We start from the raw sequence: 22,905 nt of genomic DNA on the forward strand, positions 1-22,905 counted from the left end.
AGTGGACTGTAAAAGTCAAAAGTTAAAAATAATAAAAATTAAAAAAGATGAAACGTAATATCGAAACCTTGATTCAGATTCCCAACAAATTCTTGCTAAGGTTGTAGGAAACGTGTCTGCAAATCCTTGCTCGCCAATGCCTCCTGAAATGATATCGAATGCGTCTGTTTAATCCGCAGGTGTGGCCTTTCTATTCGCTAAGGCCTACTTGATTAACAAGAAGCCACAATATTTGGACACGTGCATCCGCAGCGGGGAGCTGGTGTGGCAGAAAGGTCTGCTGAAGAAAGGTCCCGGCATCTGCCACGGTGTAGCCGGCAGCGCTTACGTCTTCCTGTTGCTCTACCGCCTGACTGGCAACTCCAAATATATCTACCGAGCTCAGAGGCAAGAATCCCATTGCACACAACATCAACGACATCCAATACCAGAGTGCAATTGTTAATTTGCTTTCACAAGGAGAAATGCAGTTCTTGAAGACATTCGTTTGAAGACGATCGATTGACAAAACCTTTTATCAAACCCACGATGGTCAGAAGACAAGACATTCATGTCAGAAGTGGGATTCGAACCCACGCCTCCAGTGGAGACTGCGACCTGAACGCAGCACCTTAGACCGCTCGGCCATCCTGACCTGCTGGTTTCATGGTCACTTATTTTTATTTTTTTGGTCTTTCGGTCAAGTAATTGGTTTTGATTGGTTCTTGAAGACATTCGTCGATCGATTGACAAAACCTTTGATCAATTCCACGATGGTCATAAGAAAACAGACTCCTGTCAGAAGTGGGATTCGAACCCACGCCTCCAGTGGAGACTGCGACCTGAACGCAGCGCCTTAGACCGCTCGGCCATCCTGACCTGCTGGTGTATTTGTCATTTATTTATTTTTTTGGTCTTTCCGTCAAGTCATTGTTGGTTTTTCAAATTGGTTCTTGCAGGTATTTGTCGATGGATTGACAAAACCTTTGATCAATCCCACGATGGTCATAAGAAAACAGAGTTCTGTCAGAAGTGGGATTCGAACCCACGCCTCCAGGGGAGACTGCGACCTGAACGCAGCGCCTTAGACCGCTCGGCCATCCTGACCTGCTGTTTTAGTGGTCACTTATTTTTATTTTTTTGGTGTCTCGGTCAAGTAATTGGTTCTTTTTTTAAATTGGTTCTTGCAGGCATTTGTCGATCGATTGACAAAACCTTTGATCAATTCCACGATGGTCATAAGAAAACAGACACCTGTCAGAAGTGGGATTCGAACCCACGCCTCCAGTGGAGACTGTGACCTGAACGCAGCGCCTTAGACCGCTCGGCCATCCTGACCTGCTCGTTTGGTGGTCATTTATTTTTATTTTTTTGGTCTCTCGGTCAAGGTTTTTTTTTGGTGGTTCTTGAAGACATTCGATGATCGATTGACAAAACCCTTGATCAAGCAGCACCTTAGACCGCTCGGCCATCCTGACCTGCTGGTTTTGTGGTCACTTATTTTTATTTTTTTTGTCCCTCAGTCAATTATTTATTTATTTATTTATTTTTTTAGACATTCGTCGATCGATTGACAAAACCTTTGATCGATTCCACGATGGTCACAAGAAAACAGAGTGCTGTCAGAAGTGGGATTCGAACCCACGCCTCCAGGGGAGACTGCGACCTGAACGCAGCGCCTTAGACCGCTCGGCCATCCTGACCTACTTCTAGCGTTCTTTCATCTTTCATTTTTTTTGGTCTTTCAGTCAAGATTGGTTCATTGATTTATGAAGCATTCACACCCGCAGGTTTGTGCTCTCTCTCCATCACAACATTCTTTTTCAACCTTTGGCTTTCCCTCCACAAAGGTTTGCAGAGTTCCTGTTCACGGAGGAGTTCAAGGCAGGCTCGCGCTCAGTCACCAGCTTGTACAGCCTCTTCGAAGGCCTGTCTGGGACCGTCTGCTTCCTGGTGGACCTGCTGCAACCCGAGCAGGCCGAATTCCCGCTCTTCTGCGTCTTTGAGTGAAGGACAGAACCCACGAAGAGATTGAATACTTGATGACATTGTCTTAAAGTGTGAGAATCAAGATGATATTTGTTTTTCAAGTGCAGTAGAAACATATCTCTTCTTCAGATTGTTTATAACAGCTCTTGTGTTAGATCTCATTCGATTGCGCAGGTCTAGCCAACTGTGGAGATGCTTCACACAAGTGACGGATTACATTTTGTGTAAAAAAGGAAAAAAAAATCCCTGTGAATTCAGGAAATCAAAAGTGTTCTGATGCTAACTGTGCCTGTTTGGAGTGTCTATGTGTTTTGCAAATGTAACCCACAACAGGAGTGGAAATTCTGTTGATCAAGTGTTAGGCTGGAAATGCATGTTCAGTCTTTATTAAATGGGTCATATTTTTTTCTGAGTGTGTATGTTTCACTTATTTAAGCCTTCAGTGTGACACAGAAGCTGCATTGGGTTCCAAACAACTGTTCATCGATCATGAATTTAATACTTCATAAAGGCAGTCATTATCTGCCTTAAATTTATTACGCCGATCAACATCAAATATTGATTAAAGGTGGTTTTATGTGTTTTACAGATTTTTATGCCAATTTGACAAGTTTGCATTTTTTGTTGTTAAGTTTGACCTATAAAGCTTGTGCAGTGGATTTTACCATGCGTTGCAATTTTTAGCTGTTTCAGAATATTTTTTTTTACCTGTTGCTGAACCTAAGAGAAGATTCAGAATCAGCACCAAAAAAAAAATCTGGTAAAGTTTATTCTCTGATTCAGAAATTTTGTTGACCAGTATTATTCAACCCTGTAGGTAATTATTATAAAATATTTTGTTCGCTTTTCCTCTATTCCCAATTTTGTACAATAGTATCAATTAATTGCATACTAACTTTAATATCCGATTATTTCATTATCCATCCATCCACCTATTTTTTCTAAAGAGCTTCATCGATGTTGGTGAGCTTGTGCGTTAGACGGTTGACTGCGCATAGTTTGAACGGAAATACAACCTAGCATCACAATATATTTGTGAAAATTAGGTCAAAATTTTAAAATGCCACTTTGCATGTTGACAGTTTCACAGCCCGGACTGGATTTCAATGGACTCGAACAACAATTTGGCATCGAAGCAAAATGCGCTGGTAAAATATGTCTTAAAAGTCAACCAAATTTCCTCACACTTGAGCTCTGTAGATCTTGGGCCATATTTTACTGTTCGCGCTTATGTTTTTTTTTTTTTTTTTACACGCGGAGGTTGCGCACTTGTTGGCAGTTTATCTCGTCCAGACTTCTGACACTCCCCCCGTGCGTAACCCGGAAATTTGTGCGCAACCACTAGAATTTGAAAACATCCATACGACAGCGTCTTTCACGAGAATTCGTGTCTTGTGATCTTCTTCGGATGGCGCACGTCACAAAGAGCTTCGAATTGAACGCGACTTGTCTGTCCAGGCAGTGCCGTGTGACGCCGCAACGACCTGTAATCGACGCGTTGTACCTCGCACGATAGCGCCCTCTATCCGCGAGGCGGCCGCTGTCAGAATTACACCCGGGCTAGTGAAAACATCTTTGGCGACGGTGACGGCGCGGATGGTCTGCGGTAGGTTGCGCGGTGCTCCACACCAGGGCGCCATCCGAACCGCCGACGCCGAACGGACGCGCGTCCACCGGCTTGCCTCCTCCATGGCGGTGTGAGCGAGGATGCGACTGCCCTTCTCCATCTTTTTGTCGGTGTCCCTATTCACGGCCGAGACCACTGCGGCGCTCTACCTGAGCTCCACGTACCATTCGGCGGGGGACAAGGTCTGGCAGCAGCTAACCTTGCTCTTCTCGCTGGTGCCGTCAATGCTGGTGCAGCTTGCCCTCATCTTTTTCCACCGGGACCTTGGTAGGGACCGGCCGTTCATCTTGCTCCTGCACATGCTGCAATTCGGACCCATCGTCAGGTCGGTGTTTTGGTTTATTTGCTTCTGTGATTAAAAACACACAAGGGGGAGCGCGTGCGTGATCTCTGTGCACGTTAGCGCACGCGTGCATGCGGTGGTTTCCATTTGCTGATGCACTGATTTGTTTGCTGCGGTCAGCTGATCAATACTCACTCATTGACGTGTTTTCCATGCCCTCGTTGTTGCTACCCATTAGGCCCACGAGCCATGGGCGCACTGAAGGGGGGCTGGAAGGGGCAGGAATCCCTCCAGCTCTATAATGCCCCCCCCCCCCCTTCAACACACATTTACACTTCAGGCTGCATATCTACAGTTAAATATGGCATTAGGTTTGTGCAACAAACATGAGTATGTGAAAAGAAATCGTGAGCAAAAATACCCCCTTATTTTCTGTCCAATAAGTCCGGGAGAAGAACGACATGTATACTTCATCGATGAAAATGTAATTATAATTTTTCTCTTTGAAGGTAAATTTACGAGTGCTACTGAAAGATTTGTCTGCATCATGTTGTCAGAACCATGAGCGATGACATGAAACTGAAATCCATCAGAAAAAAAAAAATTGCTGTGAAATGTAAACCTAACCTCTGTCATAAATGATCGAAGCAAACAGTGAAGTTGGTCCTTTAAGATCGGGCACCGATAACATTGTTATCAGTGAAAATATAACAAGTTGTCAGTAGCAGTGGCAATGCAAGATGGCTGCTCCGTGTTTGGAAAAACTGGATTACAGTTTTTGTATTTTTTTTGCTAGTGGGCAGCACAGTGGTTGACCGCTTTCGCACTTCTGCTTCAGAATTCTGAGGTCATGGCTTCAAATCCGGGCTCTGACCTTCGTGTGTGGACTTTGCTTGTTCTCTCTGTGCCATTCTGGGTTTTCTGCTTTCTACTTTCCTCCCGTCTACCAAACACGTGCCTGGTAAATTATAATTCAAGATTTTAAATCAGGGGTCATCAGCCTTTTTGAAATGGAGAGCCGTTTGCTCTTGCCCAAAATCTGCCGGGATGAACTCCGGCACACCCGCAGGCTGTCCAAAGGATAAGTGGTACACAGAATGGATGCATGGGTTATTTAGCATTTTAAAACAAAACGTTAAATGATGTTATTATTTTAAATGCATGAATTGAATTAATTTTTGTTCCTTCAAAGCTCGGAGAAAAGGGATGGAAATCATATATTTCTGAATCCTTTTTTTTTTGTGCAGCAGTTTTGCATTTTTTAAAAGTGTACAAATATGAGAGCGCACTACTTCTGTGCAAAGCTTCTTTATTCATGATTTCTCCCCAGATGCCTTAACTGCACATCACTTAGTGCTCAACAGCTGTGCACAAAAGTATGACTTCTGGCCATCTGCCTCCCAAATTGGGAATGATTCTAATCCTCGCTTGATAAAGCCTTCCAAAACATATTGCGTGCACAGATATGTTGCGACTAAATGGAAAAAAATGTGCACTTTGACCACTTGTGTCTTTTTTATGTATACATTTCATACGCGCGAGACGATCTGATCCCGTTCTTTCCTTTTCCTCCGCGAGTGTACACAAGTACACCGGCAAGGGGGATTGCATGCTTCCCGAGCGAAGAGCAGTTCTAAGAATAGCGTGTGACACCGTTGGCCTCCTTATCTTCTGACAACATGAGCTGAGAAGGGAAGCGAGCAGACGCATTTCCCCTTATCTGAGACCAAAAAAAACCTACTTCTGGAATGCATGTATGACTGCTGTTGATATACACGCGGAATGGTACACACTAAGTGTTTCTCAACCTTTGTTGAGCCAAGGCACAAAGTTTACATTAGAGATAAAAAAAGGCACACCACAAAAAACAAAAATGGCACAAAAAAGGTTGATACATTAGTAACTTATGAAATGGAAGAGCATTTCGTTGGACTGCTTGTCACTGCACGTCCCGGGCATACAGTAGCTGGTTGAACAGAAAGATACATTATTTCTGGTCAGTAAAAAATTTTCTGCACAATGAGGTGAAAGTGGATAAATTCCTACCCGCTTATTTGAATCTTGAAAAGGCTCTTTTGCTGATTGGATTGCTGCTGACATTGACAAACATTTTATCAAACTTGTCATGTTCAAAAGATCGCTGTCAGAAGTGGGATTCGAACCCACGCCTCCAGGGGAGACTGCGACCTGAACGCAGCGCCTTAGACCGCTCGGCCATCCTGACCTCCTGGTTTTGTCTTTGTTAGATTTTTGTTTTTTTTATCTTCGGTCAAGTCCCTGTTTTTTTTTTTTTTTTTTTTTTTTTTTTTTAACTTTTTTTGTTTTTTTTTTTTTTTTTTTGTTTTGTTGATTGCTTTGTTATTTTTTTTCTTTGTTTGGTGACTTGCGTCATTGAATCTTGAAATGGCTCTTTTGTTGATTGGATTGCTGGCTACATTGATAAAAACTTGATCGAACTTATTTTGGTCAAAAGACTCCTGTCAGAAGTGGGATTCAAACCCACGCCTCCAGAGGAGACTGCGACCTGAACGCAGCGCCTTAGACCGCTCGGCCATCCTGACCTTTGCTTCTCGCCTTATCGTTACTTTTTTTGCTGTTTCGCTGAACTCCTTGGTCCGGTTTAATGTATTGATTCTTGAAGCCCCAGTCAAGATATTGATTGGGGCTTGAACAGATTTTCTCTTGTTTTCCTCTCTCAGTTGCTGATTTGCGTCATTAATTCTTTAAAAGGCACTAATGTTGATTGGATGACTATTTTTTTGTTCTTTTGAGGAGGATTACTGGTTATACTGACAACATTTTTTCGGAATCCCGTTATGGTCCAAGGACTCCCATCAGACGAGGGATTTGATGTTCATTGACCTTTGTCTCCCAAAAGATGTTTGGAGGCATTCTGGACCTACGGCAGCGTGGGCCGCGTTGAGGAATCCTATGTCAGCATCACCAGGAAGAAGCAGATGCCCCGCCGGGGCGAGCCAGAGGAGGTAGAGCGCCAGGTGGGCCAGGCCGAGGGCAAGTTGGTGACGCACCGGGCGGCCTTCGCGCGCACCGCCGTCATGCAAGCCTTCCTGGGCTCGGCCCCGCAGCTCACCCTGCAGCTCTACATCTGTGTGCTGCAGCGAGGCGTGTCTGTCGGAAGAGGTGAGACGGATGGGGTGGACGCGGTTGGGGTCCGAGTCGCCGGCAAACGAGATGATCGCGGATGAATTTCAAGGTGCATCTCAAGGCACCGCTGGATTTGTGTTTTTGTCCAGGCACTTTGATGGTGATCTCCTTGCTGTCCATCGTGTACGGCGCCCTCCGCTGCAACATCCTGGCCATCAAGATCAAATACGATGAATACCAAGTGTCCATGAGTCCCTCGGCCTACCTGTGCATCTTCATGTGGCGCAGCTGCGAGATTGCCAGCCGTGTGGTGGTGCTGGTTCTGTTCAGCTCGGTCTTGAAAGTCTGGGTGCTTCCCGTGGTTGTGGTCAACTTCCTCGCCTTCTTCTTCTACCCGTGGATCTTGTTCTGGAGGAGCCATTCGCCCTTCCCGCAGCACATCGAGAAGACTCTGACGCACGTGGGCACCGCCGTCGTGCTGTGCATGCTCACCTTCCTGTACGCCGGCATCAACGTGTTCTGCTGGTCGGCCGTGCAGGTGAAGCTCAGCGACCCCGACCTGATCAACAAGTCCCAGAACTGGTACCGCATGGTGGTGTACTACATGGTGCGTTTCATCGAAAACGCCTCGCTGCTGCTGATCTGGTACATCTACAGGACGGACTTTTATGAGTTCATGTCGGCGCCGCTACTGATGCTGGAGCTACTGGGGGCCTATGGGGCCTGCATTTTTTTCATGCTGGTCTTTTACCAGTCCTGCCACCCGTGCCGTCGGCTTTTCATGTCCAGCATGAGCCAGGGCTTCGAGGACTGCTGTGCCCTCCTCTGCCTTTCGTGCAGCTCCGCTGAGTTGACCATCGACTCCCACAAGGAGGTTGGGCCCCGCGGCGAAGTCGGCACCTCTGCCGGCGCACGTTCCAACATTCCGAATGACCGGAGCCGAGAACTGTTGAATGGTGGCGGCCACAGTGCTTGACCCCTAAGTGCCCCGCTGACTACTTAGCACGTTTACACTTCAATCCTTGATCAAATTGGACTCTTTTGTACCATTCTCATAGCACACGTGTCCGTCCTTAAACTTGCATTATGCCAGTTCATTTAAACTCATGATGTCTTTTGGTAGCCTACAGATAAACCATGAGATTGTTTTTATGGGGTAAAAATAGTGAAAATACCAGTGGGGCTGAATGAATTTGAAAAAAAAAACATAAGTGCCATTTTTTTTCTTGAAATGTGTGATCGCGATTTAATGTGTTTATTTTTCTAAAGGTCCTCTTGCAATGTATTTTTTTGAGCCAACACAAGCAATAAGTTAATATGGATCACGATAATCAACATCCAATTTATTATACATAAATGTTTTGCTCTTACAGGTTAGGCTTATGCTAAAATAATGTTAAATGAACCATGGAAGAATGTAAAATATCCATCTATTCATGCATTTTCCAATCCGCATATACTGACAAGGGTCGCGGGCATGCTGGAACCTATCCAAGCCATCTTCGGGCAAGAATATTTGCATGTATGTATTCATCGCAAATACCTTTTGGTGGGGTTCCAAAACAAACTCATCCAAGCATACAAGTTTTTTTTTTTTTTAAGTCTGTCGCAAGCCGGTGGCCCATATTTAGCATGCATGTGTGTTTGCGCATGCATGTATTTTATGAAGACCTCCCCCCAGTTTTATGGCTGCCTGCATTGTTTTTTCCCCCGTTTGTAACTTGGCCATGAAAGCTTTATATGTGTTACTGTTGTTGTGTGACGTGAAGTATTTCAGACTAAAATCACCAAATACACGACTGCAACGCGCGTTTTATTATTTTTTTTGCACGTTTGTACAACCAAACCGAGATGTTCCGTTTGCCTCCCTTCTGCTTCAGTCAGTCAGCGAGTTTGTCTCAAGTGTGTGCGCGAAGAACATTTTTTTCAAAGAGCGCACACACACACACACGCACGCACGTATATATGACTGGACGATGACGTTTCACCGTTTCTGTGGCAGTGTCCAGTGTTGTTTTTCATTGAACATATCAAACCGAAATGCATTTAAAAGTTGAAATGCTACTCAAAAATGTAATAAATCTATATTTATACCTCGAGTTTTAGGTTTAATTCCGTCAACGTACCCTTTGGGCTGTGAAATATTGTATCGGCACTCTCCTGACCTCTAGTGGACAAAAGCAATTTTTTTCACACTTTTCAAGTGGAATCGAACAAAATGACTACAAGTCTCAGCGGTCAAACCCGGAAGTAGAGTGCCGGCATGATTAACCCCAGCTGTAACGCAAACTACTTCGTTTAAACATTACAGTGCCGGAGCCGGACAAAAATGACAACGATGCAAAAAAGAACTAAATAGACACCACTGTGATTGCAGAGTTTTGCCCACGCTGTGTAAAGTGACGATGGCGAACAGTCACTGACTGATTGCGATGCGGCAAACATCAAGCACAAAGGACGCAAGACAAAGCAAACAAAGCGAGCGTGCGTGATTGGATCTAAAGACAACTACATATCTGATCAAGAAAAGCGGCCACAAACGCAACTCACCTTTGGGCTATGAGGGGCTGCGTAGAATGCTGAGTTCAGCGAAGGCTATGTCTCTAAACCGATTCTTGACCATGATTATTAAAAAAAATAAAATAAAAAATAGCACATTAGGATCTACATTTAAATCTCGATATTAAAGTTTGAACGATAATACTGATTTTACCATGCGGTTGGAGTTTATATGTATGACGTCACACTAAAAAATTCCACCTGTTGCTGAACCTAACCATGAATTCATAAATATCATATAATAAATATGTGTGTGGTGTTCATGCATCTATTTTCAAGATTGCTTTTTTTCCCCCCTCATTATGGTTACAAGTGAGCTGGAGCCTATCTCCGCTGTTGAGAGTGTGAGGGGAGGTGCACCACTTTCAGACTATTTTTAAAACTTGAACAGTAAAAATAAACCATTTTGAACATATTTGTCATGGTCTCATTTTTTTTTTTTTGAAAACAAAAACTTGAATTTAAATGAACCCTAACAAGAAAAAGGCACAATTTACAACAAAACTTTTCAAATATCTTTAAATTCAGAACAAAACGAGACATTTGGTGGAAGAAATATTCTTGAACACATTTGGACCAAACATGGAATAAATAACAAATCATTGCTTTGTGCATATTAATACTGTCAGGACAGGCCTACTTCAGAACATAACAATGGAGATGCCACAATGCCTGGAAAGAGCTGTGCGGTCACTACAGGCGCTCAATTTACATTGAGTAAGCTCCTCAATGCGTCGGAATGACCAGGTACTGTATAATGACACGTCTGACTCATCGTGGCATCCCGAACATCATGACACGATTCCTTTCAGTCCCAGGCTGTATGATTGCAGGGATGAATACTGGAAGCTAGCAAAGAGCATCGTCATGGTCCCGGTGAGGTTTCACTGCCGTTATATTGCCACGGCAAAGACGCTGACCACACAATACATGGTGCGGTTCTCCCATCGCACTGTGCAGCTTCCTGGAAAAACACGTTTGAGAAAGTGCTGAACTTCTTTTGAACCGTATGTAGAACAAAGGAAGAGAAAATGTGATCAAAATTATAATCAACTGGTCTCATCAAGTGTAATCATGACTGTACGCTCTGGAGTATGTGTGTGTTGGATGTCGGCCTTTAAGGGGCATGGCCTTGTGAGTGAGATCTTTTAGTCAGCATGTGAGCATCTGAGCCTGCGCTGTGGCCTATGTGTTTTTGACATTTTGTCCCATTCAAAAAACTGTTGAAAGTGTATCGCAAGTGTGGCTCTCCTGTCGCGCATGTGATGGCGTTACGGTCCTTTAATTGCTCCATTTTTTTCCACTTCACTCAACCTGCAGTGTATCTGTGATGCAAATTGTGGCTCACCAAAACAAAATTAGCAAGCGATGGCTGGGGCACAAGGTATGACTATATTAGCAATCCAATGTGATAGATGATATCTCACCATCCGTGGTGTTGTCCCAGTAGCACGAATTTGCCGTGTGTAGACCGGCACCGCTCTTCTGCATGACGGTGCAGTGAACTGCACCCCCCCAAAAAAAAAACAACACACACATGCGTCACATGCTACATTCAATCACTAAACACACATCCCGTACATCACACGTCACTGGCTAGTCACCTATGTACTTGAACGGGCGTCCTTGTTTGACCAGGTGAGTGAGAGAATGCTCCACGATGCTAGCGCTCCACTGGTTCACTTTACTTTGACTATAGTCCATGCCACCGATGACGCCCTCGATGCACTGTGACATCAACACACACAAGCACAGAAACTGCACGGTTACTATCATCAATGTTAACACTGCCTGTAATCAGTGTGAGATGAGCCGTTCCACTTACCTCTTTAATGTTATTAGTGGCTTCATCAGCATTGAAGACCACCTACGGGAAGAACCAGTGGGATCATTTCGTTTGAAATTAAATTCAAATGTAAATGTCGCAAATTGTTTGATCGGATGCGAGAAACTAATGTCCAGTGGCCATTTTTGCAGGGCTGCAAGTCACAATAATTGATTATTCGGTCAATTTTTTTATTAACTAAAGAATCTAATCCAATCTTGTTTTAATTTGCATCCTTTTATTCACAAAGTTTAAATTACGTTTAGTTGAATTAAATTAAATGAAGTTAAGATGAGTTGAGTTAGTACGGCATAAAGCCAGAAAATGATGCCAAGATGATGCTAAAGCCCTGGCTAACGGTTGTCAAGTAACAATGTAATAATTGTTTAAAGGATGCTGATGGGCTACATCGCGAGTGAGACACTAATATCTTTGTACATCGGGTAAGAGCTGAGTTTAGTCTGGGTTGTTAGCGGACGTTAGGAAAACCCACCGTGTATGTTTTCCCTCTGCTGGGTTAGTGTGGAAAAGCTTGGTGCAGATTTTCAAAATAAAAACCATCTGCAGCCATTTCATTTATAATGCTAATGTTGTAAAAACACCGAGAAATGATGTGCAACCCAGATGAGAGGCATTCCGCTCAGACTCTTGGGACGAAGGAATGACTCTTGCAGCAGTGTTGTGGTTTGAAGGAACGGCGTCTGATACAAGCCACTGTTACTTGTACTCTAAGCAACATACGTACACACTACCTATATTTTTGGGAGCTTTTGCACGAAAAGATCAAATGTATTTCCTTTCTTCCCATGCCCCACCCACAGTTGCGAACGCAATCGCCGTTTCGCTCCTCGAGCTGACCGGCCCGTGACAAATCCAAGCCAGCTACAACTTTCATCCCAACGACGTGCGTCAAAATGTGACGGGTAATATATTCACATAGAATTTATACCTCGTCGCCATTGTTATACTCCTCCATTTGTGCGCGGACCTGCTGCTGTCACTGCCTCAGTCGGTAGGTTTTACGACTGTTCCTCTTTTGCGCATGCGTCAACCAACGAGCGCAGGAAGAAAGAGAAACGTTTCGTCGCCCAGTCAGCTCATTGGCGCCCCATGCTGGCCGTATGCAAACACTACTTCAATGACCTTCATTGAGAAAATGACATGCACGTCAACGTGAACTGTTGACCACAGTTGGCTAAAGTACTCACGCTGAGCTTCGGACAAAAGGTAAAAAGTACAGATATATAAAATATAAATGTACTTAAATAAAACGTAAAAACTAACATACCAAGTTTAATAGCTTGGTACAACGACAACAATCAAATGACATTACCTGTCACGTTTTGTTGTTTCACAGGTGGCTCGACTTTATGCTAATGTAAGCTTATGTTAAATTATTAATTATTTTCATTTTATATTTGAGCATGATATTCTTTTATGTTATAGTTATCTAAATTATATTCTGTTTAATAAGTGTTAAAACATTCTTATGTTGCTTGCGTCTGATTGGCTAAAGAGAAGCAGGAAGTGCTTTCGTGACTGAAAGGGGGGTGTGTTCGCGTTCATCCGTTCACAGGTGCAGACGTTCTTTTTTTCTTTTCTCCTTTTAATAAACTGCATTAAAGGATTCCATCTCTCCTTTTGTCATTCGTAAAGAAGAGCCATCCACTGAAAAACAACGAACCTCTCAACTTACACTATCAATACAACTTGTCACCATGCCGTTGCTTGCATTGTGGACGAAGTAAAAACGGCTTACTTAGGTAATAATCTCAAATATATAATAAATTGATGATTAATATAGTCCTTACAATAATATATCACAAGAAAAATATATAATATAGCATGTTATATTATTGTTATCCATCCATCCGTCGATTTTCTAATCCACGTAGTCTCACAAGGGTCGCGAGCATGCTGGAGCCGATCTCAGCCGTCTTCGGGCATTAAGTGGGGTACACCCTGAACTGGTTGCTAGCCAATCGCAGGGCGACAGTGGGCGGGGGACACCTTGAACCGGTTGCCAGCCAATCGCAGGGAATTATTATTATTATTGTTATTTTATATTTTGTTTTTTCCTCGTATTTTATTATTTTTAACTTTTATTTTCATTGCAAAACACTCACGCGCACGCAAACCTGCACACTCTCTCACTAACACGCAGTCGCCGCACACACATTTGCACAACCAGACACGTACACACACACACACACACGCACGCAACACGCGACACACAAGCGCACGCACACACGCTTACACCACGCCCCCTCATCTCGAACCACCCTGCCAGTGGATGTGTCTTCTCACACACAGTGCGTGCCGAGAAGACGAAACCCCCACACGGTCACCGACACCCGGACCAGCCGGATAGTGTCGCCGGCCCTCGGAGCAACACTGCTGTTTGCGTCTCCACCCCCTCCCTGTCCCTCCCAGGTAAGACGTGTCTCTCCCGGCGGGCAAACGGCGCGCGAGGCACACGCACACAAAACAGGCTGGTGTTTTGTCACTGACATATGGCAGCCGCTTTTTACTTGTTCCTCTCGCGATTGTGTGTATGTGTGTGTGTGGAGGGGAGGGGGGGGGCGGATTTCAAAAGGTAGGTGGGCGAGAGGAGGGGCGCGATCACGACCGCAGAGGTTCAACCAGTCACTAGTGGGACCGTGGAAAGTTCGGCGGTTGCACATGTAGGTGCAATGCAGCAAAGAGACCATTTTCTCGCCACGGCCGCTGCTGCATCCACATCAGCAGCAAGTGCTGATGTGGATGATTCTCGACAAGACTATCGTGTCAACTCTTTGTACCGTCAAATAAATTCATTTCGGATTATTCTTGTCACACTGAAGCACATCCAAAGCACCCAGAAAGCTTTGCAGGCTGTCATAGCGTGTTCAACCAGGGAACTGTTGAGCTCAAATGGATCAAGAGTTGCAGTCATTAGTTCCATGTGTGACTGTGTGATGCTGCTGCACTTCTATGGACGAAGCGTGCAACGTTTATTGGGTGTTAGCTTTTATTTTGAAAATCCACCATTCGTCAGTGTCACTGTAAATTGCCTTTGGTGTGCTTGTCAGAATCACTCAGTCATCAAGAAAATGTAGCAGAAAAATGAAACTCCGAGGTCTGATTACAAGCGGCCAAACACTTGCACACACCAGTCCAGTAACTCTTCTCAAGATCGTAGGCTGTGTTTTGAAGATTGTCGGAGCTTGATCAATATGCATTTCTAACAGCCCTCGACGTCATACAATAAATATGAAGTTCAATGGAGAATGTCACAATTTTGTTTACGCTATTTAACTTTTCATTTTCATGTTTTATTGAAAAATCTCGACAGTGTTGTTTTTAAGCAAACCTCCCTCATTGCTGTGTGGCATCTCAGCTTCATGCTGCTGCTCTCGAGTAACGATAATAAATATAAAATTATCTCAAACGTTAAGTTTCAGTGTAGGAAACCAAACCAAACCCCCTGAGTTCATTTCACCTGGGCACAGTATTGTGCCACAGTGGCTGGTTTGCAGGCTGTTTGATGCTGAGCAGGGGGTGCGATGAATGTAATGCTGTGTAACCATGAGGACAACTGCATGTGGAGCACGCGCCAGGCTGGCTAGGGAATAAAGGGCTCAATAATGCAGGGGAAAAGCCTGCAGGGGACTCCCTCGTTTCTTGACTGTGGACGTAGGGGTTGACTAGAGGTCAGTGCATCATCACAATAGTTGGCATGCCCGTCAAACGCTCGCGCATACACACGCGCGCGCTCTACGGGGATTCTGCTGCACTGAAAACGTCTTCTGATGTTATATAGTGCGGGGTTCCCCTCCCTCCCACACACCGGTGCCTCCCCGTTCGCTTGGTATGCAGCCCCAAACCTCCTGCAGCCTCAGCCAGACAGCGTGTCTCCCCCTCGTTCATCCAGCCCGTGAATGAATGCAGATCCGCGACGGGTATGATGAATGCATGGTTTGATCAATTGCTATTATTTTCATGTCAAGCGTGTTGAATTTGATCAATGGTCTGTATAGTCTTGAAATCCAGGAATGGGTTGCACTACTGAGCAGCAGCGTCATAGAGTAATTTTGAGGCTCGAGCAGTTTGCCGCCTCGACAGGTTGCACGAGAAATGGAAATGGGAAGGAGGACGTTGATTTTTAAGACATAAAGTTGATTCCTAATCTGTTCTCTCTGTTGACTGCCAAGCTTGCAGATACAGACCATTTGTTGCAATACCACCAGAAATTATGGGGGCAGTGTTGCCATTCAAAGTGAATCATTTTCAGAAATGTCAAATATCAATTATGATCGAATTAGATGAAGAATAATCCGACGAAAGATTGACAGTTTGACAGTCCCTAAATACACGGTTAATCGAGACGCGCAGCAGGTACCCATATTGAAGGGAAACCCCTCCTCTGCCACCCGCTCGAGACACACAAAATCAGAATCATAACAGCCAGTGAGTAAATACTGAAGCGCTAACTGTTGTTGTCAGGGGTTTGCCACCGGCACATGCCACCCAAGAGCATCGTCACCATTTATATTACTCTTGCGCTTCGCTGTGCAGTCAAAAGTTCAGTGTTTTACACGAGACTTCACCGCTTCTCGAATTCTTCATCATCTATGTTGTCAGGTTGTACAGTGTGTACGTGACTTGTTGTGTGGTGGCCTGAGGCGATGCCTCCGTCATGGGTCAGTCGGGAGTGAGATGGCTGCAGCTAGCCGCAGTAAAACACACAAAGGTGGGGGAAATGCGGCCATTGTCGTGATATTTATTCAGCAGTGGCGTCGGCGTTTTGACTGTGCTGAAAAGTCAACACGACCGAGTATCTTCCAAGCATTAGGTTTGTGATTAATAAATGTGTTTGAACACATGGTGGGCGTCACAAGCAGGATGCAGTTGTGAGTGGCACACTCACAAAATATTTGACGAGTGAATTTGATTTTTGGTGTTCAATGAAGTGAACTTGAAAACTTTATTACGCACTCTCACTTTCTGATTTTCATGCAAGAAAAAAAGTAGTTGTTGTTTTTAAAGATTGACTTTCGTCGATGATTTTTAGAAGAAAAAAAAACGTTCCCGTAAAATCACAACTGTTTTGCAACAAACAGACCAGATTAGTATTACTGACTTTTTATGTAGAAATGATATTTTTTCGTGCTTTTTCTCATAATGTCGAAATTAGACCGATGAGCGAGGGTGCAGGCGCCCGTCCGTCGAGGTCAACGTAATACTGTCTGAATAAAGATCGCAGATGCAGCGGTTGCCTAGACGATGTAAACTGTTTAGCGCACCGAGATGAGGATCAAGTGGAGCACCTCTCGACCTCTTTGTTAAAGAACACGGCGGCACAAATGTGGCGCCGTTATATACGAAAGGGGAAATGCATTGTTATCGTGTTATTGTTATATTTGGCCGTCTTCCGCCAGATGTTAGCGTCAGCCACGAGAACGTGCGCAAGCATCTGCTTCTGTCACTTTTATGCCATCCGGCGTGCCACTTCTTGTCCAACTGTGCGAATATGAGCAATCAAAATCTGTTTGGGTGACGGCAATTTTTTTTTTTTCTGATTGACTTCACAAAGCAGCGCAGCCGTTGTCGCAGTTTGGATACCAAGAAGTTGTGATCCTCTAGCCTTCTTTTCGTGAAAGACGAATGTGAAGTTTATCGAACCAACATCCTGTGCTAGTCCTTCCTGGAATACAGTGAATTGTTTGATTTGTAAACGAAAACCCAATGAATTATTGCAACAGCAAAGAGCAAATTCCTAATTTTCTGCTTGGGTAAACATTTAAACAAGTCTTCATGCAGCCGGTTTGACCTGCATTCATGCTAAACTGTTTCAGCATAAAGAATAAATTCAGACACATTTAACCTTATTCATAATGAAGGCGTTTTGTGTGTCCCAATGATTCCCGGGGATAAGTTGTCTGGGGGCTTTGGAACTTTGGAAGATGTTTTTGCCAGGATGCGGATCCCAGGGGCTCCCTTCAGGAGTCAGGCCTGGAGTTTGGGCACCATGGCGAGCGTTTGACGACCGATGAGCGTATGTGGGTCGCCCTGCCCATGGGCTCTCGACCTGTGGGTGGGGCCAACGCTCAGAAAAATGAAAATGAAGTTGGGACATTAGGTTAAACATAAATTAAAACAGAATACAATAATTTGCAAATCATGCTCAACCCCCATTTGTAAATATATTTCTGTTTCAACTTAAAAGAACAACCAGGAAATACATAAGTAAAAAGTCAAATCAGTGCATTTTTCTTCCCTCGCGTCAAGAACTATCAGGGGGCCCCTCACGCGTTACATTTGAAGGGAATGAGAGAAGCTGCTATGATTGGCGGCGAATCGACTGTGTTTGCGCCCACAATGGCAAAAACCAGCCTTGTTTAAAATGTGCTGGCTTGCACGCATCTACAAAAATACCAACACTCGGTCTGATCCACCTCTGTGCAGATTTAGGCTGCTCATTGTACCAGACCTGGTCCTGAAAATAGAGCCCTTACTTAATGTTAGGCAGATTGACTTTTCCGGGGGGAAAAAATTTCTTCGTTTCTGACTTTTTTTCTCATAATATTACATTTATTATCATCTACTTAATTTTCATCATGACTATTTTTTAATTTGGACATATTTTAACTCTTTATTATCCCAATGCTTCTGTTTTGATTTTCTTGTCAGGGTCCCATTACGAATGCTAACTGGGAAACGGACTCGAAAGCTTTTAAATTGTTCAGCTTTTTTGTCCCACCATTCTTTTCTGCACAACACATGCACAGCCACTACATTAGGTACAACTATACACTTTTGTCCCTTTTCCGAAATAATAATGCCCACTTTTGATTGACACCGTCGGTGAAGCATTCATCTAACAATTTGTTTGTTATTGTAGCTGTAGTTCACAATGAGGTACAACCTCACAGCATCATCCTGGCAGTTTTTCTACATGAGTGAGAGAAACTCAAGGCACCACCATTTCCATGTTATCACTTGCGCATCATTGATAATTGATGACCAATCAATATGCAGTATGACACTTTTAAAAGCTGCAATTTATTCCAGTTATCACATCTGGAAGCAGTGAACCGGACAGATTGCTCACACTTTTCCCTCCCTCTCCCCATGACTGTAATGATTATTAGGGTCATTATCTTCATCTCGTTTGTTCTTTGAGGTCGTAGAGACAAGCCCACAAGTACCACATGAGCCATGATGCGTTTACGCTCCCCAAACATGCACACTGGAAGCAAAAAGGCTCCTCTAGTGGTCCGCAAGCAGCAACTTCGATTGTGAGAGATGCATGTCATTAACCAGAGTATATTAATTGTTGTGATTTCTGTTGCGAAGTCCCGACAGAGTGACTATTCATTATATTAAAATGTTTGAAGGTGTTATTTTGAAATGAAGGCATTCGACTGCTTTTGTGACTGAAATCCTTTCCAAGGTCACAGCACTGACTCATGTTTCCAAGTCATTGTGGAGCATCCTTGTCCGCCCCTTATTTCGACCCCCCCCCCACCCCCCACCCTCCTTATGTTGATCACATCAACACAGCTCACTAAACCAATCATCTATTTTCCTTCCTGTGGCACCCGCCTCTCCTTCTGCAGCTCATTTTGGGAGGAGTGGCACTCATTTCCTGAGCCAACGCCACCCTCTCTTTGCTTTTAATTAGTGGTCAAAAGGACACAAACAAGCCATTAAGGGGACGAGGTTCAAGCACGTTGACGTGAGGGCGCTGAAATTGAAGACGTGTTGACACAGCAACAACCACGAAAACAAAACTTTAGTCCTTGGGGTTTGAAAAAAAAAAAAAAAAAAAAAAAAGAAGACAAATGCTTGTTCAGAAAAATCACAGAAAAGGGTGGAATACGCATTTCAGCGAGTGGCACTGGCGATGTCACTTTTTTTTAAAAGCACAAGTACACCAAAGTAACCTGAATTAAGCTAATTGAATTTCAAAGTGTGACTTATCGAAGTAGAGAAAACAGAGATGGCAGAAAAAGTACACAGCGTGCTGGAGTAATGATGACTTCATCTCAGTTTTTTCAATGTGAAATCTGGCCTTGTTTCGTTGAAAACAAGGTTATCGGGGTGGAGATATTTAATTGCCTATACCACAAGGTGATAGGAAAGCACTACTTTTGTCTGAATGACTCACTCCTCTACTCACCCCAGTGTAGTTCCTCAGCAACGGAAGGCACTAGCTTTGTCAAAATGAAGCTCCTCAACTCACTTCACCGTAGTTCCTTGCCACCATGATGGCACAAGATGGTGCAGAAGCAATATTTTTGCCTAACATGCTGACTTGCGGGTGACGTGGTGGTCGACTGCTTAGCACGTCCGCCTCACAGTGCAGAGGTGTGGGGTTGGATTCCTCTGTGGAGTTTCCTTTTTCTCCCCGGGCCTGCGTGGATTTTCTCCGGGTAACAACCATTCACGCTCACAATCACACCTTGGGACAATTTAGTGTTCCATTAAGACTGCCATGCATGTTTTTGGAATATGGGAAGAAACCAGAATACCCAGAGAAAACCCACACAGGCACGGGGAGAACATGCAAACTCCACACAGGAGCCAGAATCGAACCCTGCACCTCTGCACTGTGAGGCGGATGTGTTAACCAGTCGATCACTGTGCCACCTTATACATAAGCGGTAAAAAAAAAAATCCCCCCGACCCCCCAAGTCAAAGTTTCAAGTATTTCATCAAACCTTGCTGCTAATTACAGAGCTTTGTGTTTGGTCGAAACATTCCTCATTTTTTATTTTTTTTTATTATTATTTTTTTTTAACGTTACACAGTAAATGACTGTAAAATGTTTTTTTTTACTGTTGAAGTCAGGACATTGATTACTTCTGGCAGCTCTGCAAATTTCCAGGTATTTACAGTATAATGTTCGTCTTCAGCATTCGCCCGCAGGTCCCATGCAGCGTGTTCCTGGAAACACAACACGGCTGCCGGGCGTCGTGGAGAATTGATTTAGCCGGGTGGGCCCCGAGAAGCAGCTTAGAAACGGGGCATTATTGACCTCATGTTGATGCATTTTTAATGTTTTCAACACTTCGTCTCCCCTGGGTGTGTATATACAGTATGTGTGTACGATGTGTTTGGGTCGCTGACTGATGACCTGCTGGTTATTGGTCACCAATTCCTGCGTGAATTATTCAGGAGGAAGTCATTTGCGTCAGAGGGGTGTCAATTACCACACGACAGCTGCAATAAGTGCGATGTGTAATCTCTCATGGCAATCACACCTTATTAACACTGAAAAAGCGTCAATCAAATGAGATCACTGTGTGGAAAAAAACAAAACAAATCTGACTTTTACAAAGATAGCAACATTTACGTTTGATTGACGCAGTCAGATGTCATCGTCACTCCACTGTTCAATTCGTTCCACGTCTAATCCTTCTCAAATGAATTTCCCCCATTGATTTTAATCTAACCCAATGCCCGCAAAACCACCCCAAAAAGTTTTTGGACATCTTTTTTAACAAGAAAATACAGCACTCTACACTATTGCCCTTGCTAGAAACACAGTAATAGGATCATTAAATACAATGTGAATAATTAAACATTTTTCTGCTTTCATTCACTCGGCATTGTGCTGCTCCTTCCGATGTTCGCACACAGGCGACCAGGGGGAAGCGTAGTCCATACATACTGTGCATACATAAATTTTAAAACTATAGATCGTCACCGATTACCTTTAGGGCTGCAACTGGCGATTATTTTAGAAATCGAGTAATCTGTCACTTATTTTGTTGATGAGTGGATGAATCAAAATCAACAAATGTCTTTCTTGAGAATCTTGACAAATGTGATCATCGATTAGTTGTTTATCAATCGTTGCCCTTCGAATGACATTCCTCTCTGCCATCTGTGCGATGAAGCGCAACATGTATTATTTCTCACGCGTACGGTCTTCATCATCGTGCCCTCCGCTTGCCTGCCAACGGCAAGGCGGACACCTCTGCCGTTTGCATGTCAACATGGCTAATCTTACAACTTCCAAGGGGTCTCGCGCATGTGCCCCCGCAAAGGCTTCAAGTCGGTGACAAAGGACTCATAGGCAGTGAGAAAGAGAAAAAAAAAATGGGGTGAGTCACGCATTCCTCTGAGCAACGTTTTTATTGTGCGGCTCGCCGGCGCATTCATTGGGGCTGAAAAGCCAAACATTTCTGTCATCTCCTGTTTGCTCAAGAGCAGAGCCAATCGGAATACGTTGGGTGTGTGTACTCAGGGAGAGCACACGCGACATGACACCTTCTGTGACACACACACACACACACACACACACACACACACACACACACACACACACACACACACACACACACTAAACTGTGAGATTTTACTTCAGAACTCGGCACTTTTCGAGGACCACTGTGTGTTTGGGCCTTGATCAGAAGTACTTCAAATTTTGGTCATTTCGGGGGTAGTACTTTCAAAACATTCCCGGTAATCATTTTCATAAATGATTCCAGTAAACAATAAATGCAAGAATTTTCTGGGGCTAAAATTTTGCATGTGAGTGCCATAAACGGGTCAAAAGTCCAAAGAAAGATTCATTATTTCCGACTTGGAATGAGTCCATTTCTTCACGTTTTTTGGATCCGAAAAAACGCAGACTCAGACAAAATGCGAAAACAAAAATATGTATGAACAGAAAAGCATAACGACAAAGTTACAAACAGAAATTGCTGGTCACTAGGAGCCAGGAAAAACAATGCCAAAACAATTACACGAAACAAAATAAGAGCAAGATCAAAGACAAAAATGAAATCAATAACGTCAACAAATGGGGAACTAGAGAGCAACAACGACGACGATGAGATCGAGAAAACAACACTTGCGCATAAGCAGCTAACAAGGTCAATAATCCGACAGTGACTAGGCAGCCTTTCAATCCTTAAATATGTGGCAGCAGGTGTGCACGCTGGCAGGAAAGCCTTCCTCTGCCACCTGCTGGAGACACACAAGAAGAGAATCAAAATTCCCACCGTGGCGACTTAAAGGTGAAAGAAAATCTGCTCAATTGATTAGAGTGCAGCTGCAGCTTAGCTCAGGAAGCAGCAGCCCAATCGTTCCGTAATGAAGCTGCGCGGCTTCTCTAATTGGCGTGAAAGGGACGGGACGAGCGCACGGAAGAGGATGTCGCTGAAAGAGGAGGAAACCACGCAGGATGGAAAGGATTGGAGGGAATGAAAAGAAAGTGTTCTCATGTAATAGCAAAGCTGTTCGCAATCAAGTCAACATCCGCAAGTACGTTTGTGTGATGTTCTCTGAGATACCATATTTTATTTCTACCATGGTCCCAATACGTTTGTCTGTATAGTGTTGAGGTTCAAATGCTGTTTGGCTCAAGGGCTACGGGTTCCCAACCCCTACGATAACGATGCCAATGATGGAAACAAAGTCGTGTGGCGGAGTAGAAGTCGGCAGCTCACTGCATGCGGCGTCGCCGCTCGGCTGATTCCACCGGCTGCATCTAGAGGCGAGGGCGGGATGGGTGTGGGCCATTTCATCTCCAGAAGTTCGGAC

The 22,905-nt window shown here is 44.1% G+C and overlaps 3 protein-coding genes and 7 non-coding genes across 11 annotated transcripts; 2 read left to right on the plus strand and 8 right to left on the minus strand.

Annotated features, from left to right (window-relative positions):
* Nucleotides 1-178: 178 nt before the first annotated feature.
* On the plus strand, nucleotides 179-2,377 carry LOC109530574 (lanC-like protein 3; the record flags this gene model as incomplete). Its single annotated transcript, XM_019894413.1, has 2 exons — nucleotides 179-387; nucleotides 1,830-2,377. Coding segments are annotated over 2 exons (369 nt in total), but the record flags the coding sequence as incomplete, so codon positions are not given.
* Nucleotides 552-634, minus strand: trnal-cag (transfer RNA leucine (anticodon CAG)). The gene has a single exon. It is a non-coding gene; the product is annotated as a tRNA-Leu (tRNA).
* On the minus strand, nucleotides 776-858 carry trnal-cag (transfer RNA leucine (anticodon CAG)). Its single transcript has one exon. It is a non-coding gene; the product is annotated as a tRNA-Leu (tRNA).
* trnal-cag (transfer RNA leucine (anticodon CAG)) lies at nucleotides 1,004-1,086 on the minus strand. Its single transcript has one exon. It is a non-coding gene; the product is annotated as a tRNA-Leu (tRNA).
* On the minus strand, nucleotides 1,235-1,317 carry trnal-cag (transfer RNA leucine (anticodon CAG)). Its single transcript has one exon. It is a non-coding gene; the product is annotated as a tRNA-Leu (tRNA).
* Nucleotides 1,600-1,682, minus strand: trnal-cag (transfer RNA leucine (anticodon CAG)). Its single transcript has one exon. It is a non-coding gene; the product is annotated as a tRNA-Leu (tRNA).
* Nucleotides 2,378-3,376: 999 nt separating the features above from the next.
* Nucleotides 3,377-8,553, plus strand: xk (X-linked Kx blood group (McLeod syndrome)). 2 transcript variants are annotated; one of them, XM_019894492.1, is made up of 4 exons: nucleotides 3,377-3,920; nucleotides 6,757-7,019; nucleotides 7,133-7,443; nucleotides 7,522-8,553. In XM_019894492.1, exons 1-4 carry the CDS (start codon nucleotides 3,676-3,678, stop codon nucleotides 7,957-7,959), a joined length of 1,257 nt encoding a protein of 418 aa, XP_019750051.1. In that variant the 5' UTR covers nucleotides 3,377-3,675; the 3' UTR covers nucleotides 7,960-8,553. The 2 variants fall into 2 exon arrangements, with proteins under 2 accessions (XP_019750051.1, XP_019750050.1); XM_019894491.1 differs by having other exon boundaries at nucleotides 7,133-8,553.
* trnal-cag (transfer RNA leucine (anticodon CAG)) lies at nucleotides 6,020-6,102 on the minus strand. The gene has a single exon. It is a non-coding gene; the product is annotated as a tRNA-Leu (tRNA).
* trnal-cag (transfer RNA leucine (anticodon CAG)) lies at nucleotides 6,357-6,439 on the minus strand. Its single transcript has one exon. It is a non-coding gene; the product is annotated as a tRNA-Leu (tRNA).
* Nucleotides 8,554-10,034: 1,481 nt separating the features above from the next.
* dynlt3 (dynein light chain Tctex-type 3) lies at nucleotides 10,035-12,451 on the minus strand. The gene is made up of 5 exons (XM_019894493.1): nucleotides 12,317-12,451; nucleotides 11,368-11,409; nucleotides 11,147-11,270; nucleotides 10,970-11,047; nucleotides 10,035-10,506 (listed from the first exon to the last, which is right to left on the minus strand). The coding sequence occupies exons 1-5, from the start codon at nucleotides 12,341-12,343 to the stop codon at nucleotides 10,436-10,438; spliced, it is 342 nt and encodes a 113-aa protein (XP_019750052.1). The 5' UTR covers nucleotides 12,344-12,451; the 3' UTR covers nucleotides 10,035-10,435.
* Between the last annotated feature and the right edge of the window lie 10,454 nt (nucleotides 12,452-22,905).

Source organism: Hippocampus comes, unplaced genomic scaffold, assembly GCF_001891065.2.
Source record: "Hippocampus comes isolate QL1 unplaced genomic scaffold, H_comes_QL1_v1.1 scaffold96, whole genome shotgun sequence".
In the NCBI taxonomy this organism is placed as follows: Eukaryota; Metazoa; Chordata; class Actinopteri; order Syngnathiformes; family Syngnathidae; genus Hippocampus; species Hippocampus comes.